Here is an 18,038-nt window from a genome sequence, read left to right on the forward strand (position 1 = left end):
GTATTTATCACCGTATCGTCCCGCCCGTGTGGATCAATCGGACCGCGCACTGGTCTCACAATCCAGAGGTCGCCGGATCGAGTCCCGCGGCGAGCGCTCTAAAATTCTTTGTGTAAATATGGGTATTCGGCGCCGTCGCTCCGTGCCATAATTTCATACACTTAGGAGCCCAGGGCGGCGAAGTCCTTGTAGATAAAAAGGAAGACACTAGTGGTTGGTACTAGCAATGGTGGCCGACAGCTATAAAGTCAATTTCTTTTTTTTTTCGAGTATTTATCACCAAATTCAGCCACTAGTGCCAGGATGACCATAATACCGCGAGATATTCTTACCACCGAGCCGGGACCGTGGTGTAGGGGTAAGCGTGATTGCCTCTCACCCAGTCGGCCTGGGTTCGATCCCAGACGGTCCCGGTGGCATTTTTCGAGACGAGATTTGTCTTATCACGAATTCCGTCGGACGGGAAGTGAATGTTGGCCCCGGACTAACCTAAAAAGGTTAGGTCGTTAGCTCAGTCCAGGTGTAGGAGTCGTCTCCCTGGGTCCTGTCTCGGTGGAGTCGCTGGTAGGCAGTTGGACTAACAATCCAAAGGTCGTCAGTTCGAATCCCGGGATGGATGGAAGCTAAGGTGTAAAAAGAGGTTTGCAATTGCCTCACCAATCAAGCCTTCGAACACCTAGTTTCGAGTAGGAATCTCGCAATCGAGAACGCCAAGGCAATGCTGTAGAGCGAATAATTTGATTTTTGATTCTTACCAGTAGGAATGAGACAAGAATCTGATACGGATGTGAACCGAGGCAAAATTACCCGCAGCAACTCCATCGGTCACGATCGTGCAAAATATCATCCACCCGGTCCGGATGTTTTGATGGCTAAAGCTGAAGGAACTTTCGACCAAGCGATCTACCGGACGATGATGTGAAGCCACCGTTAAGGTGCCGTTGCCTTTGACAAACTTGCCCGTACCGTTCGTGCCTCCGCCGACGAAGAAACCCGGAAAAGGATGCTGACGGAGTTCGCGGCCACCGCAGCAAGAAGCAGCTGGTAGTCAAGGAAACTGAGACGGCACCTGCTCTCAGGGGACAGTGTCAGCAGCTGCAGAAACTAAAATTAATTTTTAAGTATTAATCAGAACCAAAATTTACTTACTCGTTCATCCCGCTGCGATTCAGCCAGGAGCATTGGAATTCTGCCCATAAACATCAGATTGCTTCGGAAGAATCAGCTTCCAGCAAGAATGTTTTGATTTTGATGAGCTCGGACCGGCACGATGAAAACAACTCTTGCATTTGCATTCCTACCGTTGTTGACAACCTCCGGAAGGCCATTCAAGTTTTGTTTACAGCAAAACATGTAATTTGTTGTACATTCAAACTTCTACAAAAAAACTGCTTTGTTTGGCATTTGTTGGCATCTTTTTCATCTATTCAAAACAAATCCATTAACAATCATAATTGAGTGTTCTTTTTTACTTATTCGTATACAAAATGATCATCCGTATAATGATTCGTAAACAAAATGATACATCCCTTATGTTTCCAGCCAAACTGGCCATTTCTCTTCAAAACACTCCAGCACCGTTCCCCACCAACCGTAAATAATAATGAACTGTCAATAACAACAGCTAAGGTTTCCACTGAAATTTGTGTTTCTTTCACTTTTACATGGGGCAAAATTTACGATGAATTATAATTTACATGCTTTTCATAATTCAAATTTTGGCAAAAGGCAACAAATTCAATATCGTTTACATGAGAAACACGCTTTACGTTTAATTTCAGTTTACATGAACCCTCTTTAGGTGTGATTTAACACTTTACGATGAATGTCAATTTTAAATTAAGGTTATTAAAATGAGAAACATCAATTCAGTGTCGTGTAATTTTACCCTTTTTTTCTGTGTAGACAGCAGTGGGAAAGGACGCAGAAACAAGGTGAGTTGTCAGACTTTAACCAAGCATTGCAATTTCTGAAAACCGAGTGCCAAGTCCTTGAACGTTCCCAAAATTTCGCGCGTCTTGAGCTCAGCAAAGGAGCAAAGCGCCACCAAGCCATCTTGCCCCAAACCAACCCCAAAATCTCATACTGCCACATCTGCAAAGGTCGCCAACCTTAACAATCCAACATGGCGAAGGGTTTCCATCGTGGTTCACTAAAGCTACCTGAAGCTATACCGATGGTTAATACACCCATATAGACCCCCGTTGATCAGGTAGATCATCCGGTCATAACTTCCGGGAGTTTCTGGAGGACCCATAACAATCCAACATGGCGAAGTGTATCCATCGTGGTTCACTGAAGCTATCTGAAGCTATACCGATGGTTAGTTCACCCAAATAGACCCGTTGATCAAGTAGATATCTAGGGCATGACTTCCGGGAGTTCTTGGATACCTAGATTTGTGGATGGTCCCTTACCCGTGTTTTGTGGATGACCCCTTATATAAATATTTCATTTATATGTAAATAAAGTACATTAAAAGAAAACGCTCCCCGATTTGCGCTCAAACCCCGAAATAACGCTCCCCCCGTTTGCGCTCAAACTCCGATATAACGCTCCCCCGAATTGCGCTCTCCCCCGGTGTGCGCCCCCCCAAAAAGAGCGCACATGGGGGATTTAGTGTACTACAAAGCAAAATAATGCGGCTGATACTAAAGTGTGATCGATTGACGCCTCGACGGAGCATGCTCGAATGTTTGCAATGGATGTCGATGAAGCAACGAATCGAGTACAATACCCTTGTGTTTGTTTATCGTATGAAAAAAAGGATGGCGCCACAATACTTGACGGAAGCCATGGTATGCGGATGGGATATCTATTGCGGGGAATCGGATAACCTCTTTTCAGCAGAGTGGACCAGTTTTACTTGGTAATTAACAGCTAAAAGCTAATATTTATTATTAATTCAGCGTTCATCAAAGTGTCTAGAGTTTTTTTACATTTGGTTTCCTGATTTGCCTATCCAATTCACCAGCTACGTGCGCGATTCCAAGTGCAGAAACTGCAGGTAAGTAATTTTATAATTTAGCGAATTCATATTGATTTTATAACCTAATTTTGTCAATAACTACTAACTTGATCTTTTCTTTCCTTTCAGGACTTTTCTCGGCCCTTCTGGACAACTTCACCGCTCGCCTGTGCAGAGCTCCTTGAGCCGCCGCTCACAACACGTTTGCAAATTAACTAAGTTTCAATAATTAGCATAATTTCACACTGGCACGATACAATTTATCTTCGAGCAAAAATCCAATTTTACGTTCCTCTTCCTACGCAATGTTTACATTCGCTCATTCCGCTCTGTCAGTCATACATACTCACAGCATGCCTGACTGTTACCCACTTTGGGTTCGGCCCATACGAGGGGTGTACGTACGAGGTATTTCAACCGAGCGCGACGTCTCAACATACCCCGACCCGTTAAGATGGTCCGGCACTTCCGGTCCATGCTTACACACCTACTACCAATGCGCGCTCGTTGTGCAGCCCGCTGCATCGCCTTATCTCGTCCATCGATCGTTCTGGATCCTGCTCGAAGATCTGGATCCTGCTTGGCCGTTCCCCCAACACCAACTGCAGTGTCCAACTCCTCAGGAATCTTTCGTTCTTCGTCATCTGCGCCGACGAATCGACACAGAATGCGTAGATCGTTGCCGAGCTGTTGTTCTTGCGAGCACCTTTGGCAACCAACTCCGAATCTAAAGCAGCTTCCTCTTCCTCCAGCATCCGCAGTCCTAACTGCTGCTGATCCAATTTCGGCACGTACTCGTACTTTCGCTTACAGCGTCGATGCGGCACCTTTTCGTACCAGTCCCACACCGTGCTGCCACGACCTGCTACAGGCCCTATCTTTCTCCACCCATCGGTGTACCTCCACCCAACTGTTCCGCGCCACGGATTGCTTCGACGAGTTTTTGTTGTGAGTGACGCTGGTTTCCTACCCATCATCAACCACCGCTCTTTCAGCAGCAAACTCCTTTCGCGCTCATCCGTGCGCACGATCAGCTTCTTCTTTTTCGCTTTCAACCAGACCACCTTCTTCGCTGCACCCGAATATCCACACCTTCGACTGGTGTCGACAAACGCGCTGTCGATCTGTGTCTGGCCAAAGCGATTGATTTCTTCCTTCACTGTCGTTCCACAGCTCAGAAGTTGCCTAGATCCTTTTTCGGTCGTCGTGAGACTGTCTTCTCCGGAATCTTGCAACGCATTGCTCTGCAACGGCTGACACGTAGGCTTCTGTGGAAGTTGCCGCTTCTGGTCTACAGTTTGTTGCCCTGAAGAAGTCCTCTGTAGTAGCGTTCCTTTTCCTTGCCCTACGAGTTCTTCTTCCTTCAACTTTAGCCGACCATCCATGATGAGGATGTGGACCGAAACTCGTCCACATCCTCATCATGTCCGTCCAGCAATATGAACGATTCCGCTTGTTCCGGACAGCAGGAGTCTTTTGGCTTTTGCAGTGAAGCGTCCTGATACACCAGATCGTTCGCAAATGAATTCCCGGAAATGCCATTCGGGGACGTTGGTACCTCAGCAGTTAGAGCGTTTGTGGCAGATGCAGGATTGAGACTACTTCCAGATCGAGTTGGTACCGTCGTTTCCTCAAGATGAACTTCTTACTAGAGCTCCTCAGATTCGCATTCCCGAGAAAAACTTGCCAACGCGCGAACTGAACCGGATGTACCAGCTGGTGGCTCCATGTCGACCACCCTAGCACCTGACCCTGATTCCGTCACGAAAAGTTTCTCCAGAACAACGTTCGTCGTCTCCGCTAGTTCCGCCATCGTACTTGGCTAGTGCTTGGCATCATAATTGGGCAAATCTTTTAGATTATATTGCGGGAATCGGATAACCTCTTTTCAGCAGAGTGGACCAGTTTTACTTGGTAACTAACAGCTAAAAGCTAATATTTATTATTAATTCAGCGTTCATCAAAGTGTCTACAGTTTAACTTACATTTGGTTTCCTGATTTGCCTATCCAATTCACCAGCTACGTGCGCGATTCCAAATGCAGAAACTGCAGGTAAGTAATTTTATAATTTAGCGAATTCATATTGATTTTATAACCTAATTTTGTCAATAACTACTAACTTGATCTTTTCTTTCCTTTCAGGACTTTTCTCGGCCCTTCTGGACTACTTCACCGCTCGCCTGTGCAGAACTCCTTGTGCCGCCGCTCACAACACGTTTGCAAATTAACTAAGTTTCAATAATTAGCATAATTTCACACCGGCACGATACAATTCAAGCGAACAAAACCAATCAAAAGCCCCACAAAACACCCAAGCTTTCTTCTTACCCATTCCAAAAAAAAAAAAAAAAAAAAAAAAAGAAAAAAAAAAATAAAAAAAAATAACATATAGAACAGCCAATTAAAGTTTCGAAGCATTTAGCACAACAATGTTTCGAAGCATTAATGGTAAGCTTTATATATCACTGTAGAGTAAGCTTTTAATGTTATGTAATATAACATTAAAGCTTGACATTTCTTAAAATGTTTCAAAACACTAACTTAACACTAGTGAGGGCAATAAAAGTTTGGCAGTATTTCGTGGTATGTTTATGTTTGCTGCAGGTAAAATCGTTCGGCGCACGGTTCAGCGTCTATAAAAATGTGAGTCAATTATACTTAGCTTAACTGGGCTTAGTATTAAACTATTATTTTTCCAGAACAGCTCCTTATCGTCGCAAGATACAATTTTCTAGTTACGATGGCTTCCTGCAAAAACAAAACTAGAAAGGCCGATCGTGACGAGGCTCCGCCCTACGCCGCTTTGTTGGCTGCTCAGGACGTCGCCGATAAGTGCAAGTCGCTCGGAATCACGCTGCGTGCCACCGGCGAAACCGCACCAAGACCCCGAGACCGGGTGCTCAGTCGACGCACCGTGCTCTGTCCTGTTCGTCAAAGATTTTTTTGATTTTTTTAGTGCTATTAGTATAAACATAAATAAATGCTCTGTTTTAATCTGGCAAGTGTTTCAGTTTTTCCTGAAGTTGTTCCTCAAGGAAGACTTAGTCGGCAAAAATCATCTGAATAAACATATTTGAGGACGGACGAGACGGTTGGCGCAGGGCATCTAGGTGAAACATCTCAGTACACGCAGTTTAGAATCTCGAAAGCAAAGCAACACAGCAAAAAAACAAACAAACTTTCAAAATCGTCATCCCAGCGTAAAAGCACTCTCCCAAGAGAGAGAAATAGCTGCGCAAAGCTTTTTGATTTTTCTATTTTTGTTCTGTCGGTAAAGTAGTATTTTGACGTTTTACCGCTGTATAACCCCTGTTTGAAAAATGTCGCACGTCGTACGAGCTGTCGCGCGGTTTTGATTTTACCGTTTCGATATCGATTGGTCGAAAGGACGACAAACGGACGACAAACACTCGACATGCCCGACATTGTTTTTTCCATCGATTTTCCTTCAATTTGACGTCACGATTTTCGTCGACGCAGTTTGACAGTTCTCTTCAGTTGGTCTTGTTTGGACTTGATCAAATCAGAGAAACTTTGAACCGAATCGAACCAGTTTACGTTGTTGAAAAGTTTCGTGTGGATTTTGGCCGGTTGATTGGTAAGTAGCGTTGCTTTTTTGCGATCGACTTTATCACAGCAATATTTATATTCCAGATTTCCTGATTTCGGCCTTCGTGGTGGAGGTGGAGGAGAACGGGTCACATCGTTGCTCCGGCGGGCCATGCCGGAAGACGGGAAGGGGAGCACTCAGTCTGTGATCGAGGAAGCGGATTGGTGTTTATTGGGAGGTGGCGATGCGTGGTTTTTATACGGTGAGTTGTGTTTTTGAAACGATAGAGGGGTGTGCATCCCATTAGGACGACGGAAAATAAATGAGGACGATGAAAGTGTGCGGGGGAGAAGGGGGTGGGGGGGGGGACTGGAGAATTAAAAACCTGAAACCATCACAAATTCTAAACAATAATATTCTATTTTTTCAATTCTGAATCTTTTCAATTCCACAATTAAAATTTTCTAAGATTCTAATAAATATAAAATAATACAATTAAAAGGTATGGTTTCGTTCAAAAATATGATAAAAATTCAAAATATATAAAAATTATAAAATTATTTCTATTCAATTCAATTCTGATTATTTCTTTGGTTATCTTGGTTATCTTTTAACACTACACTCAAACCCCGATGGTTTGACACCAACTGTTGTCAAACGAACGAGGTCACTTTTTAGTTTGACACCCCTTTTATACGAAGTTCACACACACTGCCAAACATTTGTTTTGATAGTGTGCGTGAGCCCCATGTTAAAAGTGACAGTTTGTCACTTTTTAGTTTGACTTTGAAAACATGAAAATAAAATTATAAAATTATAAAATTGTAAAATTATAAAATTATAAAATTATAAAATTGTAAAATTATAAAATTATAAAATTATAAAATTATAAAATTATAAAATTATAAAATTATAAAATTATAAAATTATAAAATTATAAAATTATAAAATTATAAAATTATAAAATTATAAAATTATAAAATTATAAAATTATAAAATTATAAAATTATAAAATTATAAAATTATAAAATTATAAAATTATAAAATTATAAAATTATAAAATTATAAAATTATAAAATTATAAAATTATAAAATTATAAAATTATAAAATTATAAAATTATAAAATTATAAAATTATAAAATTATAAAATTATAAAATTATAAAATTATAAAATTATAAAATTATAAAATTATAAAATGGTAAAAGTCAAAAATTCCTAAATTGTAAAATTTTAAAATATTTAGATTCTACAAATCATAACTTCTTATATTTTCAAATTGTATTATTCTTAAAATTCTTGATATTTTCAAAATATCAAAGATTTTATTATTATTTTAAAAATATTCAGATATTTTAAATTTTAACGATTCTAACATTAAAACATTTCAAAATTGTTTAAAAACTTTAAAGTTCATTGCTTTTTTAAAGCAAGGACTTCAGAGTCCCAAGAAACACATGCACTTTAAATTATAAAAGAAAACAAAATTCTCCATACAAATTTTTGATAAAAAATCAACATGCGTTGATGTTGATTTTTTATCTGAAATTAAAAATGTTTGAATTTTTGTTGTTGTGTTAAACAATTTTTTTCCTACAAATTTACAAGTTTAAATTGACTACATTTTTTTTATTTTACATTGAAGGTTAAATTTTACATTTCTAGTTATGTTTTTGGATGATTTAGCCGAATGACGTAATCTTTTTTCAGGTAACCAAAAATATTCCAATCGAATCCTGCTGACAACCCAGCGTTTCCGTGTTGTCCCACGGAACGGAAGCTGTAACGATCGCAAAAACACCTGCACCAGAAGTGCGTAAACTAACGTTGTCCCGTAGGCCATCAATCTGTGGGAATTGAATGGAAGCGCCGCTCCAGTGCCGTATCTACACGCTGGTGTTGACTCCAAAAGATGGCTGACAAAGTCCGGCCAAGATGCCGAAGCGACGAGATGAGCTGAAAGGCCAACCGGAAGACAACGCCAAAAACCACGTGAAGATCGCGACACACAATAAGTAAAATTAATGAATGTTTGTGAAATCGAGTGAATAAGATTAATTTACAGAAAAAATACATCTAATAATAATTAAAAATAAAAAAAACGTTTATTTTTACTGCAACATAACCTAAAAACACGATAAAAACTGCACACGACAAAGGCACGACCACCTAAATAACAAAACCGTGCGACGTCGGTCGAATGTCGTACGACAATGTCGAACAATTTCGATGATCGATCGCACGACAAATACGACATTTTGGTGCAAAAACGTATGACATTCGTGCGAAAGTCGCACGACATTGTCGTACGATTGCACGGACGACAAACGACGGACGTCCGACGGACTTTTCAGTCAGGGACTTTATATCAACTCTAGACTTCGCCACTCAATTTTACCTCCATGCGTATAAAGTGAATATAAAGTTTCAAGACTCCATAGACAAACTTTATATGTTTGTGGGGGTGTTGGCAACGGTCCAGCCAGCACTCCACATCGACCACTGGTTGACGGGAACGGGTGAGCACCGATGATGGACAATTCGGTGAGGGACTTCCAACGGGTCAAGGCAGATTACCCGGGTTCCAACCGGGCCAGGTTCCAGGTTGGTGAACGGTTTGAACAAACAAAATCACGTACAACACTTTTAGACAGGAAACCACTTATATTTCGACAAACTACATTTATTTTTCTAACACCTAACAAACTATGTTCTTATTGAACCACACGTTAAAATTTGTGCGAGGGCCTAGCTTGACCTTTTTTCATCTGGTGACCAGGAATGACTGAGAGTTTTAGTTACGTAATTTCTTAGCTTATATAATAATTGGGTCATGTTGATACGGGTCATGCAAAGCTCATCCTCGTCGATCCTCTCTGAGAATCGGCGACATCAACTCGCTCCCCCGATCTGCTGCTGCTGGTCCGTCGATGACTATCGATGACGCTGGCCATCTCGTTCCCGCTGCAGCAACCACGCAATCGCGGTCCAGAGCTCGTCGCTCGATGGACTGGCACAATAGCTCGCGGTGATCCAGGGTTGTATCCCCGAACATTCTCACCCACCCAGAAATATCCAGCATTTCTGAAAATAAATAAAAAAATCCTCTTCGAGGGTGGGAGTGGGAGGGGATGGGAAAGTGATGTTTTCATTTTTCCTCTGTAGAGTCTGTTGTTGGCTGTTCATCCGGACGTGGTAATAAACATATTTTTCCACCGGGCGTTTCAGGAATCCCGAAGCCGTCTTCAGCGTTACCACCCGTACAACCCCATCGTCCCCGGGATGTACCGTGTGTATTCTGCCGAGCTTCCAACGTATTGGTGGCAGGTTGTCGTCCACCACGACTACTAGCCGGCCAACTTCAATTGGGACTGCTGCATACAAACGTTTAGTTCTGCTCTGAAGTTGCGACAAATAGTCGCGTTTCCAACGTCTCCAGAATTCTTGGACCTTGCGTTGAACCTGCTGCCAGTAGTTGAGTCGGTTTGTGGGCACGTCGAGGTAGCTTGGATCCGGCAAAGACTGCAGCGAAGAAGTTACGAGGAAGTGTCCAGGTGTTAGGGGTTCCAAATCGTTTGGGTCGTCTGACAATTGTGTGATTGGGCGAGAATTCATGCAACTTTCGACCTGAACCAACAAAGTTGTCATGTCTTCGATGGCTAAAGTTTCCTCCCCCAACACTCGTAGCAGATGATGTTTTGCTGATCGTACAGCGGCCTCCCACAAACCGCCAAAGTGTGGTGCGCTTGGTGGGCTGAAAATCCAACGAATGCCTTGATCAGCAAACTCCTTAGCGACCTTCTCTTTGTGCTCCGAGTCTTTCATCAAAGCGAACAGTTCTTGAAGCCGATTTTTACCACCAACAAAATTTGTTCCGTTATCAGACCAGATCTCTGCGGGTCTGCCACGGCGACCTATGAACCTCCGCAGCGCTTGCAGGTACCGATCTGTAGATAAATCCGACACAAGTTCCAAATGAACTGCTTTTGTGCATAGACAAATGAATAAACAAACGTATGCCTTCACTGCTGTACGCCTCGGTCCTGGTCGCACGTAAACTGGTCCAAAAAAGTCGATTCCAGTCTTGGAGAACGGACGAGAGACCGTGACTCGCGCTGCAGGCAGATCTCCCATAAATTGTTGTACAGGTGATGGTTTGCACCTGTAGCACCGATTGCATTGGTGTACGATGAGCCGAGCCAAGCATCTGCCTCCCAACGGCCAAAAACGAAGTCTCACCGCACCAAGTAGTAGTTGTGGGCCAGCGTGGAGCAGCCGCATGTGATAGTGTTGAAGAATCATGCGTGTGAGCTGGTGACGAGCAGGCAGAACAGCTGGATGTTTCGTTTCTTCTCCTTCCTCCGAGTGCGTCAATCGCCCACCGACCCGCAGAATTTGATCACGATCGATGTACGGATGGTACCAGCGAAGCGGGGATTTCTTCGGCAGCGGTTGACTTGCTGACAGGGCCTTCCATTCTTCAGCAAACACTTCTTTCTGCACACGACGAATGAGCACATACTCAGCCTGCCTCAACTCTGCAGAAGTGATGAAACCCCTGGACCGCTCCTCATCCGGTAAAGGCAGATTCTTCATCAAGCGCAACCAGATTGCTGTTCTTCGTATCAAAATAGGGTAAGTTTCAAACTTGGACAAATAATAATCAGTAAACTCTTGCAGGTTTGATGCAACGATCGCCACTGCTGTGCGTCGACGCTCCGTCTCAACTTCATCGTGCGCCACTGTAGCTGTTGAGTTTGGCCAATGCTCCCGTCCCAACGCTAACCATGGTGGTCCGTTCCACCAGAGAAGATTGTCTACGATGTCATTTGGCATGATTCCTCTGGATATCAGATCTGCTGGATTCTGCACACCTGGAACGTGCTTCCATTGATGTCCCTCCGTGATCGTTTGGATCTTGGAAACTCGATTCGCGACGAAAGTGGCCCACGTTGTTGGAATCGCGTCAAGCCAGCTGAGAACACACGTCGAATCCGTCCAAAAATGCGCGCTCAACGGGATGTCCAGTGCCTCCTGCAGAACTTTGAAGAGTTGGGCTACCAGCGTCGCGCCACACAGCTCCAGCCGTGGAATCGTTTGTACCTTCAGCGGCGCCACTCTGGATTTGGAAGCCACCAGTCGTACCATGACGTCGCCAGCTGCATTTTCGCTTCGTACATAAACACAACCTCCGTACGCTTTCTTTGATGCATCCGAAAAGCAATGTAACTCCACCTTTTCCGCATTTGGAATGACCACACAACGAGCAAAACGAATTGAATTGAGCACTGGAAGTTGTTCCTCATACTTCCTCCAATTCTCACCCACCGTGGGTGGTAACGGGGTGTCCCAATCTAATCGCTTTCCGTCACCATCTACCAGTGTCCACAACTGCTGGAGAAAGATCTTCGCTGTTGTGATTGTTGCCCCAAACCAGCCGTGCGGGTCGAAAAGAGATGCAGCCTTTGATAAAACGACACGTTTGCAGAGTTCGTCCTCGGCAACAGTTGGTGTTATGTCGAACTGTACCTTGAACTCATCCGTGTTAGGGATCCAAGTTAAACCCAATGTTTTTACGGACGATTCCTTGTCCAGGTTGATTCCTTCTGGAAATGGAATGGCTAAATTCTCCTCAGCAACACCGCGCAAGACCTCTGCACGGTTGCACGCCCACTTTCTGAGCCGAAATCCCCCGCTGATCATCATTTCGTCCAGCTGAATTCTCAGATTGTGTGCTGCGTCCTCATCGTCCATCCCGGTTATGACGTCATCCATGTAGACGTCCTCGCTTATTGCCTTTGCCGCTAGGGAAAACGATGCTTTTCATCCATTGCCAACTGTTTCAGAGCGCGAGTGGCAAGAAACGGTGCCGATTTCGTTCCATACGTAACCGTATTCAGTTCATACGTGCACACCTCAGCGGACGGCGTTGGTCGCCAGAGTACGCACTGTAGAGCTCGATCTTCCGGGGTGATTCCAATTTGTCGGAACATCTTCTCGACGTCCGACACCAGCATAATCTGCTTGATACGGCAGCGGTAGATTAGCGACCGTAAATCTTGCTGTATGACTGGACCGCATAACAGCGCATCGTTTAGGGAAACTCCTGACGATGTTTTGCAACTTGCGTCAAATACCACGCGAACCTTGGTGGTCGTGCTGGCTTCCCTGACTACTGGATGGTGTGGGAGATAGCACCGCTTGACTGTATCAGTTTCCTCAACCTTGTGCATATGCCCCAGGCGCAGATATTCGTCCATAAATTCCGTGTATTGATCCTGAAGATGCGCGTCCCGCGCCAGCCTTCGCTCCGTACCGTGAAGGCGTCTGAGTGCGATGTTCCTCGACTCGCCGAGCTTCGAGAGAATGGCCTCGTTCTTCGGTAAAGCCACCGAGTAGCGACCGTCAGCTCCGCGCTGAACCGTTTGCGCGAAAAGAGCTTCGCAACGTGCTTCCTCCGGCGAAAAACTGCTGCCTGACTCAACCTCCTCGCAGGACCAAAACCGAGTCACCAAAGCTTCTAGTTTATCCCTCGCCGACACGTTGCATGTGATGCGAATAGATTCTCCTGAGTCTGCAATTCCTCCGCAGACTACCCAACCGAAAACTGATTCGTTGAGTGCTGGTAGTTCCTCGCCCAATGAAATCTTACGACCAGTTTCGAAGAAATCGAAGAAACTTTCAATGCCCAACACCATGTCTACGCCCTTGGAGACAGAGAAGGTTGGGTCGGCCAGGACCACGTTGTCGGGAATGGTCCAACCGGCAGTGTTGATGTTTGAAGTTGGTAAGCTAACCGTCACCTTGGGTAGTACCAGAAACCGCATGTCTCGGGAGAAGTTGGAGACACGTGAGCACAGCGTAGCTCGAATCTGCTGTTTGACCTTGGATACCGATCTTCCAATGCCCGAAACGGAAATGTCCACCTTATTCCGTCGTACGCGAAGCCTTTGGCTCAGATGCTCCGAGATGAAATTGCTTTCTGATCCGGAATCCAAGAGGGCTCGTGCCGGAAGTCGGTTGCCTTCATCGTCCTCGATGATGACAATTGCAGTTGCTAACAGGACCTGAGTTGAAAACAGCTGAGCTGAGTTCGAAACTGTTATCTCGGGAGTGACTTGATTTGACGTGCTCGAGCTGGAATGTCCTGATGCTTGAGATTCGTCCGTAGCTGCCTTAGAGTTGTCTCGCTTGTATTGGGCAGAACCTTTATCCTTCCCCGATTTGAAACACAACAGCGTGTGATGTCGCTTGTTGCAGTTTCGACACGAGAATCTCGACGAGCAGTCCTTTGCCAAGTGGCCGGATTTCAAACAGTTTCGACATAACGAATTGGTTCGGAGTAGTGCCTCTCTGTCTGACACCGTCCTTTGTTGAAACGATTTGCACTGGTGTAGAAAGTGCGTTCCAGAACATGCACAACAAGGCCCTCCAGACTCCTGTGCAGTGTTGTAACTAGCTTTCACCACCGCTGGTTTCGACCGGACTTGGTTCTGTCTAACAACCTTGCTGTCTGCCTTCTTCTTGGGTAGCGATTCGAGAATTCTAATACGCGTCTGGAGAAAGTCCGTCATGTCCTTCAAAGTATCATTATCCTTTGCTGAATACTCTTCCCAAGCTCGACGAGTAATCGAGTCAAGCCGAGATGATAAGATGTTGACCAGTAGCAAGTCCTTGAAGTTCGCTTCCTCCAAAACACGATCCAATGTTTGTACTATTCTCAAGAATCCATCCACGAGAGTGTGCAAGTCTGAAGAAGATTCCTCGGTGATTACAGGTAGTTCAAATAGCGATTGAATCTGCCGCTTCTTCAGAAGCTTATCGTTGTCGTACTCATTCAGCAGAATAGTCCAGGCCACAGTGTAGCTTTCTGCAGTGATCTTCAGATGATCGATCAAGCCGGCCGGTTTTCCATCAAGGCAACCCCTCAGGTAGTAAAACTTTTCGACGTCTGAGAGTTCAGCCTTTGAGTGAATGAGCGATACAAACAGATCTCTAAAGCTGAGCCATTCCTCAATTATTCCGGTGAACTTCTGCAACAATCTGCGGTAGCCGAATGTGATCGTTGAGCCCATGCGAAGTTTCCTCAGACCGGATGGTCTGTTCCAGAACCGCAGGAGGAGCTTGAAGTTCTCTCGATTTGGTGATTAAACGAGATTTGTTGAGAAAGTAACTCTCACTGAACTTCGCACGGTCAGCTTCATAAGTTGCGTCTTCCGTGGCCACGTACTCTCCATGAGATTGAATCTCAACCAGAGTCTCATTGAAGTCTACCCACAGCTCATCTAAAGCACCCAATCTTACTTCAACATCAGCAATCGTACAGCTCTTTTCCAAATCAGCCGAAAAGTTAAAAATGTCCTGCATTGACGCTTTCACCTGCTTGAAAACCGTCGTCAACTGTTTGAGTGACAACGTTTTGTTACTCCGGGTGGTGATCGGCATGTTGTGTTGTTGTTGCAATGAAGAGATCAGAAACGAGATGCGTGGGTGTAGTATTCTGCGGTTGGGCCTAGCTTCGCTAGACATACACTAAAATGTGTTACCTGGACAAACAGGTGTTGGTACCTCCCAACCGATGCAGACCAGCGTCAAATATTTGTCGTCACAAATCGTTCGATTCGGCTCAAGCGGCTCAATGTTACGTACAGTACACGTGGCAGAAGAGGGCGAAAGTGTGGGCATGTAGTATCCAAAGTAATGCTTCGGCTGACATATACCGTGTTGTATTACCTGTAGGAACCAACAGCAACACAGCAGCCAACAAAACGAAGATCTGATCCCACCAAAGTTCTACGAATCGTGCGAAGCCAGTCCAATAATCAGCTCAGTCGATCGTGTGTAGGGCGAAGAGGATGAAAAACCATGGATGTAGTATCACCAAGAAACTGCCTCGGCAGGCATATACTGTTGGCCTCACCTGGAGAAACTAACAGCCGATCCAAAATTCAAATGCAAATTCAAATGGGGTTGGTGGACACGCTCGAGGCGTGATGCACAGGGATGTGGTGGTACGATAGGCAATCGAAGAGGTGAAAATATGATTTAATGGCGTGTATTTCCGTTCAGGCCTCGGCAGACATATACTGCGTCTAAAGTATTTACCTGGGAAAACAACCGATGATGCTGCCTCTTCGATGCTCGCGATGTATTCCAGCTATCCAGCCGGTGATCCGCAACGACGTCGTCCAGCTCGGGCCGTCGACGTGTCGTCGATCTCTCCCGTGACGATCCTCGCGGTGTGCACCAATTAGTACATTCGTCTCCCAGTCGAAGATGGCAGCCAGCAGGCAACCGACACCATGTAGTCCCGTTCGGTCGTCGCGCAGAACGCTGCGCTGTACGTTGACTCACGTTACCGGCCTAATCCGGGTTGGCGATGGTCATCCAGTCGAGTCGTAGGTGGCACCAGATGATCGATCCGATCAGTAGCACTCACAGGTCACAGGTCACAACGTAAAGAAGAGGTCGAAATGGCGGTGTTAGATTCACGTATGTGGCGCGCCGGCCAGACATATACTGAACTCAAAGTATTTACCTGGACAAGCAGTGTCCCGCGCTGAAGTTCAGTAGCAGGCGACGATCTACGATGCCGTGCGAGGACGATCCCAAATCGCAGTCGTCCCAGGCCGTCCGATGGCCAGTCCCAAGCTACAGGTGTTGCCAAGCCAAGTTGGCGCCAAAGGCACAAAGGTGAGACGTTGTAGAGCTCCGTGAAGATAATAGATGCTTCTGCTAATTGTTTCCGCGGCTCGATGGCGGCCGATGAATAGCAGCCAGCCGTGCAATCCAATGCCGAGTCCAGATGCCGCCAAACTCGTCCTATTCAGTGTCCTAGGTTCCCGGAATATCCGGTTCGAAGGACCATAATGTGGGGGTGTTGGCAACGGTCCAGCCAGCACTCCACATCGACCACTGGTTGACGGGAACGGGTGAGCACCGATGATGGACAATTCGGTGAGGGACTTCCAACGGGTCAAGGCAGATTACCCGGGTTCCAACCGGGCCAGGTTCCAGGTTGGTGAACGGTTTGAACAAACAAAATCACGTACAACACTTTTAGACAGGAAACCACTTATATTTCGACAAACTACATTTATTTTTCTAACACCTAACAAACTATGTTCTTATTGAACCACACGTTAAAATTTGTGCGAGGGCCTAGCTTGACCTTTTTTTCATCTGGTGACCAGGAATGACTGAGAGTTTTAGTTACGTAATTTCTTAGCTTATATAATAATTGGGTCATGTTGATACGGGTCATGCAAAGCTCATCCTCGTCGATCCTCTCTGAGAATCGGCGACATCAACTCGCTCCCCCGATCTGCTGCTGCTGGTCCGTCGATGACTATCGATGACGCTGGCCATCTCGTTCCCGCTGCAGCAACCACGCAATCGCGGTCCAGAGCTCGTCGCTCGATGGACTGGCACAATAGCTCGCGGTGATCCAGGGTTGTATCCCCGAACAATGTTGATAGAGGGGGCAGCTGCAGTTCCTACAGGAAGCTCGCCTTGTCCTTTTTGAGCACTTCTCCTCGTCCCGCACCCGCACCACCCTCCTTCGAAGGCGTTCCGCTGCTGCTGTTTGGCTCACGAAGGTTTCCGCGTCCGATTCCTGGCTGCTGCCACCGTCGGCTTTGCATTGCGTCCTAGAATCACCAGCACCACCGGACCCACCAAAGTGTTTGTTTACATTTGGAACTTAGTCGTACACGGTTACACGAGAACGTCAAAATGAAAGAAATTCTACAGTCGTATTAAAAGTGAAGTTAGTAAGAAGATTTTTAAAAACTTTACCAGTAAAAGTTTTCATATTTTAAACAAGAAAAAAACTTTCCCTCAAGCTAATTTTAGCAACTTTTTAAATAAAAAATTAGTTTCTTTTGACATTACGGTAATATTTTTTTGTGTGTATGATAAACCGACCTAAGCAAACTGACAACAGTCGACGGTTGTCAAATGAGAGCCCACAACAAACTCAAATGGTAGCCCATAACAAATCATTGTTTGGGTTTTTGATTTTCAAATTTCCCGCAATTCAAACGATAAATATCTGAAAAAACGTGAATTGTGTTGCTGATGGTAAATTCTATCATATCCTTGGCTGAATATTCATATCGAAAAAAGTGATTGTTCTGTTTACCTTTTTTGCTTTTTTTCTTTGGGTCGATCAAACAGTGCACCCGTACACTAAGATTCGGCATTACACATTTTTCAGTTTGGTTTTACACATTTGCATGGCACTTTTGAGTTTAACCAAGATAACACACTTCGTGTTACCAAAGTAATATGTATAATACTGATTCTTAGTGTTTGTTATCTGAACTTCCAAGATGGTGGCTTCTTCGCTACCCCCTGGATAAACCTGATCAAAAGTAACGCGAATCTAGGCGCGGTTTAACCCTATGCGCTCATATGCGAGTGGAATAGCAAATGGTTCCAATACCCTAAATTTGATGCAACATGAGTGATAAAATACTCTACATAGGACTTGTAAGAGCGCCTTGAGACGAGATAAGA

General features: G+C 44.8%; 2 protein-coding genes and 1 long non-coding RNA gene across 4 annotated transcripts; 1 reads left to right on the plus strand and 2 right to left on the minus strand.

Annotated features, from left to right (window-relative positions):
- Positions 1-625: 625 nt before the first annotated feature.
- LOC119770197 lies at positions 626-5,323 on the minus strand. 2 transcript variants are annotated; one of them, XM_038264643.1, is made up of 4 exons: positions 4,954-5,323; positions 3,076-4,900; positions 2,940-3,001; positions 626-2,887 (listed from the first exon to the last, which is right to left on the minus strand). In XM_038264643.1, the coding sequence occupies exon 2, from the start codon at positions 4,351-4,353 to the stop codon at positions 3,448-3,450; it is 906 nt and encodes a 301-aa protein (XP_038120571.1). In that variant the 5' UTR covers positions 4,354-4,900; positions 4,954-5,323; the 3' UTR covers positions 626-2,887; positions 2,940-3,001; positions 3,076-3,447. The 2 variants fall into 2 exon arrangements, with proteins under 2 accessions (XP_038120571.1, XP_038120570.1); XM_038264642.1 differs by having other exon boundaries at positions 3,076-5,323.
- A 1,078-nt stretch (positions 5,324-6,401) lies between these two features.
- LOC119770205 lies at positions 6,402-8,466 on the plus strand. Its single transcript, XR_005278709.1, has 3 exons — positions 6,402-6,567; positions 6,624-6,781; positions 8,229-8,466. It is a non-coding gene; the product is annotated as an uncharacterized LOC119770205 (long non-coding RNA).
- A 1,440-nt stretch (positions 8,467-9,906) lies between these two features.
- On the minus strand, positions 9,907-17,161 carry LOC119769097. Its single transcript, XM_038260999.1, has 6 exons — positions 17,019-17,161; positions 12,410-14,618; positions 10,758-12,314; positions 10,533-10,680; positions 10,247-10,465; positions 9,907-10,040 (listed from the first exon to the last, which is right to left on the minus strand). Exons 1-6 carry the CDS (start codon positions 17,159-17,161, stop codon positions 9,907-9,909), a joined length of 4,410 nt encoding a protein of 1,469 aa, XP_038116927.1.
- Between the last annotated feature and the right edge of the window lie 877 nt (positions 17,162-18,038).

This window comes from Culex quinquefasciatus, chromosome 3 (genome assembly GCF_015732765.1).
Source record: "Culex quinquefasciatus strain JHB chromosome 3, VPISU_Cqui_1.0_pri_paternal, whole genome shotgun sequence".
Lineage (NCBI taxonomy): Eukaryota > Metazoa > Arthropoda > Insecta > Diptera > Culicidae > Culex > Culex quinquefasciatus.